Source organism: Filicampus tigris, chromosome 9 (genome assembly GCF_054856515.1).
Source record: "Filicampus tigris isolate MCC_2025a chromosome 9, RoL_Ftig_1.0, whole genome shotgun sequence".
NCBI classification, from domain to species: domain Eukaryota; kingdom Metazoa; phylum Chordata; class Actinopteri; order Syngnathiformes; family Syngnathidae; genus Filicampus; species Filicampus tigris.
Window position 1 is genome coordinate 5,740,631 of NC_141225.1, and position 10,400 is coordinate 5,751,030.

At 40.7% G+C, this 10,400-nt stretch overlaps 1 protein-coding gene across 1 annotated transcript; it reads right to left on the reverse strand.

Moving 5' to 3' along the window:
* ngfb (nerve growth factor b (beta polypeptide)) lies at window positions 1–888 on the reverse strand. Its single transcript, XM_086041138.1, has one exon. The coding sequence runs from the start codon at window positions 877–879 to the stop codon at window positions 277–279; it is 603 nt and encodes a 200-aa protein (XP_085897264.1). The 5' UTR covers window positions 880–888; the 3' UTR covers window positions 1–276.
* Window positions 889–10,400: the final 9,512 nt, after the last annotated feature.

Sequence of the window (10,400 nt, forward strand, 5' to 3'; positions counted from 1 at the left end):
ATTGAGCCTAGCAATATTTCAAAGTGAGTTGAGACATACACACACATTCATTTCAACATAAGTCATGCTTTGTTGCCATCTTTTGGTATCTATTGGCAATTACTCATGGATTTTCTCTCTTTTCTTCCCGGACTATTTTTCTTCATAGGGGGAACATAGGCTTTGACCCAGGCCTGCCGTAAATACGCAGTTCATGCAGTCCCCGTACTTTGGCATAATACTAATAATTTACTCTGTGTAGAAGTCTTTTTTTTTTATATTTATGTATATGCCTCATTACTGCCGCCACGACTTGCGGCTGAGCACGCACACGCAGGCCACGTTGATGCGTATGAGCCTCCATGCCACCAGGTTCTTAAAAGACGTCAAGGCCCGCACAAACGTGTGTGAGTTGGTGCAGCGGGAGTTCCAGTGTCGGGCGTCGATGCCCAGGCAGCCCGAATTGCCTACATGCAAGCTGTGACACGTGGTCTCGAAAAAGTACTGCTTCTTGTTGACATTGTTGATGTTGACGTCCGGCAGCACTGTCACCTCGTTGCCCGAAATGTCCGTGGCCTTTGTCTTGTTGCCCACCCACACACTGACACTCTCACACACCGAATACACGCCTCGGTGCTGGGGCTGGCCCACTCGCCGCCGGCTCCTGCGCTCCCCATGGGACCCGGTCGGCTCGGCGTCGGGTGGCTGGGCACTGAACAGCACCCTGGGGGAGAGCCTGCGCCGCCTGCTGAAGAGTTTCGGGTCCACTCGAGGGGCGGCGGCGACAGCGCCTGAGTCCCGCCGCTGTGCCTTGGAGGCTGCGGCGCCCGAATCCTCCCCGACGGAGGCTACAGCCTGGGCACTGAAGCAAAGCAACAGGACCAGCATAGACGACCTCATGGGCACACCGCCTGTGGGGAGCAGTAATGCATTCTTGGTAAAATACAATCGGTAACAAACAGTGGAAATATAATATCTACGCACCCCTGTTCAAATGCCCATTATTTGTATAGTAATATAAAAAAAAGGAGACCAAGATCATTTCTAAACATTTCATACTTTTAATGTGACCTATAGCCTGTAGAATATATGGGAAGCTATAAATAACTGAGAAATTGTGATCGCACAAGTATACTCTCTTACTTACTGTGTTCATAATTAGCCATTGACATTCAAAGGCACATAAATGGGACTCAGCAAACACCTCTCACAATTTGAAGTTCTTCTGATTAACCACAAATGAAGTTCAGATGTTCTAGCTGGCTTTTCATGACTTTTTTGTAGTCACATTTGACACAAGCACAAGTCATGCTCCGCAGAGAGCTTCCTCGGTATCAGATGAATCTCATTGTGCCTGATTGTTGTCCTATGTGAGATTTTAGAGAGCACCCCCCTCCATCAACTATTTGCATACACTAACGAAAGAAGTCAAGTTTTGAATATTGACCTATAGTAATAAAATAACACCATAAAATTTAAAACATAAAATGGAACATTTTTTTAATTTCCTGACTGTTTCATTACCGTCAAACAAATTATGCGAGTGACTTGCAGTTGCGACATCTGAATGTGCAAACCAACAGGAACCAACAATTTGACCTCTCGTTGTCCCATTTTCCCTTCTTTTCTTTCTTCCCGCCTCTTTATTATTCTCTGTGCTCTGGATAGTTTGGGTCATTTTGACATGTTTACAAAGTTTTCTGGGGTCACATCAATGAATTTGCCCCTGTCCCCACGGAGAGCTATCATGATACCAATCAGCCAGAGGAGGGAATAATTATCATTTATAGTAATTCATTCATTCACAGAGGATTTTATCAGGATTTTAGTCAATGATCAAGCAACGTTTGTCTTTTGTCTCTTTCAGCATTCAGTACTTTTAGTTTAACATTAAATAATGTGTACGTATTCATGTTCTTATTGCGATTTAATATAAAATATTTGTATTAAAAATTTTGTTATTTCAAATTTTGTTATTCAATCATGGAATAATTTTATTTCCATAAAACATTTAAAGTGCAACTACCACCATCATAAATTCAGAAATATACAGCGATTAGGACTAGCAATTGTCATGTCTTGATGGGCGTCTCTCTCTCTCTCTCTCTCTCTCTTTCGGTTAATCAATTCTTCCTTGCATTGTGCAAGCGTTTTGTGTTTCCTATTTGATGTTCCCTGGCTTAGTTTTCGCCAGTGTCCTTTGTTCATACTTTGTCAATCTTTTTTGAATTTTGTAATTTAAGATTTTTCTATTTGACGATTTTGTCCGATTCTGCGTTTTTGGGATCCACAATTTCCTTTGCCCGTTTTTGTCGGATCTGATAGCAATCAAGAGTTTATTCAACTGCAGGTGAATTAACTTTTCTGCCTGGGCAGGGACGCTGATTTGAAATTATTTCACCTTCTTCAATATTTATGAGACGACCATAAAGAAAGAGGGTGCCAAGAGGCAACATTGAAGGAGCTGCAGAAATTTCTGGCAAGTACTGGCTGTTTATACATGTAACAGCAATCTCCTCCAGTCCTTTGTATGTCTCAGCTATGAGATTTGCTATTTTCCAAACACATGGGAAAATGTGTTATGATGTGATCAAAGCATAATTTAACTTTCTGACCATAATTCCAAAATGTATCTGTAGTCCACAGTGGTCACATCACCAAAAGAACACCACAATTTACAGTGCAGTGATCATGGCATCGTGCTTCGGGGCTGGTTATCCTCCTTTAGACTACTTAGACGAAGTAGCTTAGCAAAACGATTCACAAAAAGTGTCTATACAGTTTCATTATGAACCTTCTGTCATCTCGAAAATCATAAGAAAATCACATTGTTTTGCCTGTTACTATATGTGGTTGGCATGAATAAATTAGCAAAACAATTGTTTTTTTTTTTCAAATTAGGAAATATTTTTTTTTGTCAAAATAATTGACATTGGATAATTTCCCACGGCACACCTGATGATCTCTCATGGCACACTAATTGAGAATCACTGTGTTAGAACATCTTGACTTTACTTGGAGTTAATCAAAAGCACTTTAAATGATGGCAGGTGTGTGCTGACTCCAAAAACATTGGTTTGAATGGGTCTGGTTGTTTGTTAACATAGCCACATCCGTAATTAGAAAATAGTGTTCACATGCAGCCATGTTTTATGTTTATTTTTTAGGTTATAGGCCACATAAAGTTTTAACAAGTTTGGAAATGATTTATCCTGATCTCATTCCTTTTTTTTCCACAAAAACCTGTAAGATGAACAGGGGTGTGCAGACTTTTATATCCAGTGTATCAGTGGTTCTTAACCACTGTGCTGCAGCACAATGTCGAAAAATGATTTATTTATGAGGAATAATGTTTGCGTGTTTATCTATAGCCATCTATGATAGTGAAAGGCGGGCAGAACAATGAAATTCTCTTCCACTAAATGACAGAAGTTGCAATTAAGATGGCATCAATGTATTGCCGAACATGCATTGCAGGTTTTCTGAAAATATTGACAACAGTGTTACATTGGGAACTTTTATGACGATTTAGTCTTTCTTCAGTTAATAAACTCTTTGTCAACGTCAAAGAAAATCTGGTCTTGTACATGTGTTTTTGAAAGTTTTTGAAAAATACAATTTACAAGTTTTTGTAAACTTCACAATTGATATGGTTATGTATACTGAAAAACAAAGATCCTTTGGATTTACTTAATTCGAACATGTACTTCGGGTGCACATGATTAAAATGTGGTAAACCTGTGTAATTTTCCTGTGTTTTCCTAAAAAAATAAACACATTATATGTATTAGTTTAACACGTTTTAATCATGTGCAACTGAAAATCAAGTATTCTTTTTTAGTCATCTTGATCATCTTGAGTACAGCACACACTATTACAACAGTAAGAACAAATTAACCTATGTTTGGGGGACCGGTACCTCCTTTTAACATACATGCATATGTCCTCCATTTTCACAAATGACTATTTCCATTGTCAACGTGGAAAACAAAAATGAGTGAGTGAATGAGTTATTTTCCTAAACTTTGCAACCCATCGTTAAATGTCTTCACGCTCCAGCGTGACAGTGGCCTCTGGCTCTCTTAACAAGTCAGAGTTTGTGCAAGTTTGAGTGGCTCTCAGTTAAATATCCTCATTTTTACACCAAAGACAAACAATCGGAGCCACCGCGACAGAGTGTGCCAAACAGAACCATCGTCCATAAGTGAAGTTCCCATAAAAGAAATTGGCAGAAATGGCGAACTCATCACAGATACATATTGAAAGGATGCTTTTTCCAACCACTTTGCGACACGATAGTAATTGAATGTGACTGAGGTATGCTTCATAACTTGGAATAATCATCTGCTAAACCAAAACTCTCCATAAATTTCATTCACATTCAATTTTGGTGTTGAATGGCAGGGTTGACCCTCCATAAAAGTGTCATTTCTACTAATTGTAATTTTCTGTGAGGACTAACAGGCGGCGTGGAAGCGAGCAGGCGTGTCGACATCCGGGACGACACCCGTGACGGCGCCATGAGCGGGCTCCTCTGTCACTCTGTCAGGTAGGTTTATTATGCCACGCTTTGCCCCTTGGAAGTGGGGGACGAGGGGTCGCCCTCAATGTACGTATTCAACATGGTTGGCAATTCCAATTAAACGAAAGCCCGTCACGTGACTCGAGGTGATATATGACGGCCCTCTGGGAGCTCCAGGGTCACGTATGAGTGAATTGTGCAAAAGGAAAGTATAATGTCAGTTTTGTACTTTTCCTTTCATACTCTAAAATAGTTTGTGTGCCATGTTGGGGTTTTTTGTGTCTCATGCAGGATGCAGTTCAAACTCCGGCTCACTAGAGCACATTGTGCTACGCTTTCCCGCCATCACAGGTATAAAAAGATGCGCAGAACCATGTGGCTTTGTGGCTAAAAATTCCTGATTTCAGGAGTAGTGAAAATAAATTGATAATGTTTTAGCTGAGTTTACTTGAGATGAGTTATCGCTTTACCCAAGAGCTTCAAGGCGACATATGATGTAAACTTTACTTTTTAATGGGTTGTGTGCAAATATTTGGGGCTCTGTAGTGCCTAATCAAACAAATCTTTTGATATTTGCCTATTTCTGAAAATGTATCTGTGATTGGGCAGTGGGAGTAATTTACATTAAAAAAAAACACATTGAGTGCCCTTGTCATCATCTGCTGGGTTGGGTAAAGATCCAGAGCCACTTTCAAGCAATGGCAGAGTACACGTTGTCTAAAACAATGCAGAGGCACTATTATGCAGAAACACTCACATCTCTTAAGTTTGCAATGCCCCTAGAGGTGGACAGAGTAGCCAAAACTTGTTCAAGAAAGTGTACGATTAGAATAACAAGAGTAAAGTGAAAGTAGTCCTCCAAATAATTACTTATAAGTACTCAGTGACAAAACGTTTCAATTACTATGTAACCGGTGACTAACTTCTGATTCATAATTATTTTATTTTATTTAAATTTGAATGTATTATTTTATTTAAATTATTTAAATCATCCAGAAAGTTACTTATAAATAATTGTAATGGGGCCAGTTTAGATTAACTACCCACCTCTGCTATCATGACAATGCCTACAAGGTAAGCAGAGCTGTATTGTCTTTTCTGGGACACACACGGGTGTTTTGGCTTCTCGGCATGCCGTGCATCATGTTTACCTTTTCAGAGTCAGCTTGGGAACGGAAGCGCCTCACTGTGGCACCTAGAGGACGCGAATGAAGCTGTGTGCTGCGCTCGGGGCTCCTGCCATGTGGCCCCCGTCCAGCACACCTCGCCTCCTTGGCTCGCCTGCCGAGACATAAGGCAGAACTTTCCTTAGTGCCCTCATAAAAATACTATAAACACATTGTTAGCAATCATCACTAGACTTTCACATAGCGAACATACATGAGGCTCAAAAGCAGGTTAACTTCTCTGCTTGCCTAAACACCATCACATGTATACTTCCCAACACCAAAATTCTAATATTTGTTCCATGAAATTGTATTAATTTATTCCTAATGGTCATTTCTCCTCATTTTGTAGCGCTTCTCTTGGCTGTACTGTTTCCAATATTGTGACTGTGACTGATTTTTATTTTTATTTTTTTTGTCTAATCAGAATTCTACCGTTACGTGCTGCCACACCAATCTGCCTGTGCAGGGCCTTCAGATTCAATAGTTACTGTCAATTTAAACCGTACAGTGAACCTCGACTGGGGAAAATAGGTACAAAGCCCTGCTGTGATTAGCGACAAAGCAGTCATGTTATTGCTTTGGCCTGAGCGCAAAAAGTGAATAGTCAAGTCAAGTCAATGTCAGCTGAGGAGGATGTAGCAAAGATTAAATAAAGAGTAACAAGACTGATACGTTTCATCACCGATATGTATTAAAGTGGTTGAAATGCTAAAATTATTCAATGTTGATTACTCTTTACATCAGGTACATTACAAATGTTGTGATGACCCACTTGTTAGATAACCCTCAAGAAGGATTTTAAAGACTTTATCTTGGACTTTATCTAGATCAGAAAATAGAGCTATGCTAATTTTCAAAACCATAGCAGTGCAGGATGTTGAGGGCCCCATAACTTGGTTTGCCTTGTGCCCCCAAATGACTTAACACCCCCCTGGTGATATTGTGTTTTTTTTTATGTGTGTGTGTGTATATAGTATTGATGGTTTTTGTAGTTTCCACCAGTGGTGGCTTGTCAATAGAGGGCTAGGGTGCTCTCCAGTTGAGTCACATTGAAAAGAGCATACATTTAATATTGAAACTGAAATATTATAACAGATGTACTTCAAAATATCAGTTTTTTTGTAGGAGCATGATAAATAGTATATCATTTGTGAGTAAAATTGATTTGTTTATCTATGGTGTCTCAAACGATGACCTACTCCTGGTTTGGGTGCACACAACATCGCTGATAGTCTCTCCTCGTGCAATAAACATGTACTGGGCACCGTAGGCCACTGAATTCCGATAAACCTGACAGCATTTCCTGTCAGAACCCGAGTGGCTCTTGCGTTTGACTGAAACTTGCCACATCCAATATGGCTGCCACATGTACTTGGTCGCGGCACGTTAATGTGGTGAGCATATTGGATGTGAACCAGCCAAGCTGTCCCACATCGTATCTAGTGTTGTCTTCATATTTAGTTCAGTAAAGTCAATTCAAAATATTTCGAGAGAAGAACGTGGAGCCCAGGCTGCACTGGTAAGATCAGATATGGTGGGTTTCTCAACAAAATTACAGACGTATATTTATATATATATATATATATATATATATATATATATAATAGTACGACTGCACTCTTCAGCTATATTAAGAATGGCTTTGGTTACACATTTACTCTTTTGGCCTGAAAACAAAGTTGTAATGCCTTTCTTCATTTGAATGTTATATAAAAATTTAAAGGTCATACTGAACTTACACAGTATATATTTTTACAGCTCCCCCTCTGGCGAAAACTCCGCCAGCCGCGACTGGACATGATAACAATGGGATTAAGTCCATTAAGTCCCTAATGAAGGCTCAGGTATCAAATGCACGGCCCACCACTGCTGAAAAGCAGACCGCCATGTGTGCGTGCTTACATCAATGCCCACCGTAGCGACATGATGGATTTGGCATGGCACAGAGTGTCACTGCAGACATCTTCCCTTTTGATGTGTCATCTTGTCATAGGCTCAGGCGGAATGTGTTCATTCGCCCGTCACACGACAGCCGATGACAGACCACAACAGTCGTTTGTCATGATCGTATGGTGACTTGCCTCGGGGAGTGCACAGCGAGACAAGCCGACGGGGTAATGTAAGCCATTGCGCTACTCCGAGTAAACGGGTTGCAAATCTACGTGACAGTGAACTATGCGCTGTGGCACAGGAAGTGTTCCGTGCCTTATTGCGGTGCTTAGCATGGATCTGAGGATTTGAACCTGGTCAACAGGTCAAGCCGCACCATCACTGCTGCATCAAGGCAATTATTAGCTCAGTATAGACAATCATACACTCACTGGCCATTTGCACAATTTAACCATCCATCAATGTTCTTTAGTGATTGTCCTCATTAGACTCACAGGTGCTGCAACTTATCCCAGCTGACTTTAGGCAAGAGTCAGGGCACATTCTGGAATAGTTGCCATCCATTTGCAGGGCACAATTTAGAGTCTTCAATGAAAATGTGTGTTTTTTTGGAATACAGGAGGATGCAGCAGTTCTCAAAGAAATCCCACACAATCTGACACTGAGCCGAGGTTCAAAGGTAGAAACACCTCGATGTGAAGCAGATGTGCGAACACATTTTCTACCCCCGCACAATCTTAGAAAATCCAATACCAGACCTGCAGCAGAATAATAATAATTATTCTCTGAAGATATTGTAGTGTCATAAAAACAACCTGTAGTCTTCATTTAATACATTCATTTAAATTTAAATTGGACCTAGCATTTTAAAAAGAATAATAACATCAAGATTAAAATGTCCAATACTCTCCAGATGCCTCAACATGTCAAATACAATATAGTCTTTTTTGGGGGACTTTTGTTTTATTTTTTGTGTATATTTGATAAAACAGGGAAATACTTACAATTGCTTGAGAGTTTAGAGTTATTTATTTACTCAATGTTTATTTATACTTAATTTTAATAAACTGTAGTCATTTATTTGTAAACTGGACAATCGTCTTTGCACAATTTTCTGCAGTGTTCAATAAAAGTGAGAACTTGTAGAGGAGGGCATTTTGCAAAATTTTGCTTGGCCGTCATTCATCATCCGTCAGCAGCCAGGGCACCTGTCCGTCATTCGTCACTCCGTGATTTTTTTTCATGACAAATCGAATTGTAATTGTCACAGTTTGTCAGTCTATTAGTTAAGTCCGTCAGTTAGTTCATCAGAGGTTCATCGGTCCATCAGTCCCCCCCATCCTAAAAAACCCCGCCAGCAAAACAGGCAGCAATTTCACTTCTGTCAATGCTTAGTCCATCATTTTTAAAAAGTGTCCACTCCGGACGCCCATTTTGTGGACGGTCGGACTGAGGATGAGAACACTTTTAAAAAGGACGGACTAAGCAAGGAGGGAGGTAGGTTTTCGTCCGTCCCTCTAATCGTCCCTAACCGGGTCAAGTCCCGGCTGACGTGTTGGGTTGGGTTCTTTTAAAAAGCAGGACTGCCTTGCTAAGCCTGCCCAACACTGAAGAGCTCTTTTTCATGTGTGTTCCCTTCCTGCAGTATTGTTCTCATAGGCAAAGTTTGCCATCTAGTGGACGCCCATTTCACTGATGAGGGGGAAAAAAAAACAACACTGAAAGATATGACCGGGAAGTGGAAGACGTTCATTCAGCTCCTAAAATAACATTGCCTTATTTTGCAATAAATATTCTTATTGTAAAATAATGCAACACAAAGTGAAAACGTGCAACAAAAATAGTATTGTGCTATTATGCAATCTTAAATATTCTTGTGATGTCCCCTGACATGCTCCGGTCTGCGTCTTCATCATCATCATCGTGATCATGATCATGGTGGGGGGACGGACTGACGGAATGTAAAGACGGAAGCACTTTAAAAAGACGAGGACAGACGGGGTAGGAGGATGGTCATTTTTATGAATAAGGACGGAGGGGCGAGGACGGAAGGGTACCAGGTCGAAGACGGAGGACGGGAAGGCAAAAAAGGATAAAGTGCCCAGCTCTGATCATTACAAACATAACAAAATGCTTGTCATTCTCAATTTTGCTTTTTGAATAGTAATTGGACTTTGCAGGCTTAAAGTGGGACATTTCCCAGCAGTCTTGAATGCATGCAATGCGTGTCAATTAAGGCGCTTGCCATGCATCACTTCCTGTTAGTGATGGGCACTAGTGTCCTAAATCATTAGAATCAGTCCACTTAACCCTAGAATAGTAACGTTAAGATTGGTAACACCATCACTGATGTTGGGTACATTTAACTCAATATGATAAATAAATAACATAATAATAATGATAAAACATAGGGAGGCACGCTGGTCGACTGGTTAGCACATCCGCCTCACAGTTCAGAGGACGTGGGTTCGATCCCGGCCTCCCTGTGTGGAGTTTGCATGTTCTGCCCATGCCTGCTTGGGTTTTTTCGGGGTACTCCGGTTTCCTCCCACATTCCAAAAACATGCATGGTAAATTGATTGGACTCTCTAAATTGCCCCTAGGTGTGATTGTGAGTGCGGATGTTTGTCTCTGTGTGCCCTGCGATTGGCTGGCAACCAATTCAGGGTGTCCCCCGTCTACTGCCCGAAGACAGCTGGGATAGGCTCCAGCACGCCGCGCGACCCTTGTGAGGATAAGCGGTATCGATAATGGATGGATGGATAATAATACATAATAAATACAATACAGTTTTCATTCATTTATTTAAAATTACAGCACTATATACCAAATTTAAAGTT

Bases quoted from the DNA above. Each gene is read 5' to 3' on its own strand.
- ngfb (XM_086041138.1), bottom strand. From the start codon at position 879: ATGAGGTCGTCTATGCTGGTCCTGTTGCTTTGCTTCAGTGCCCAGGCT.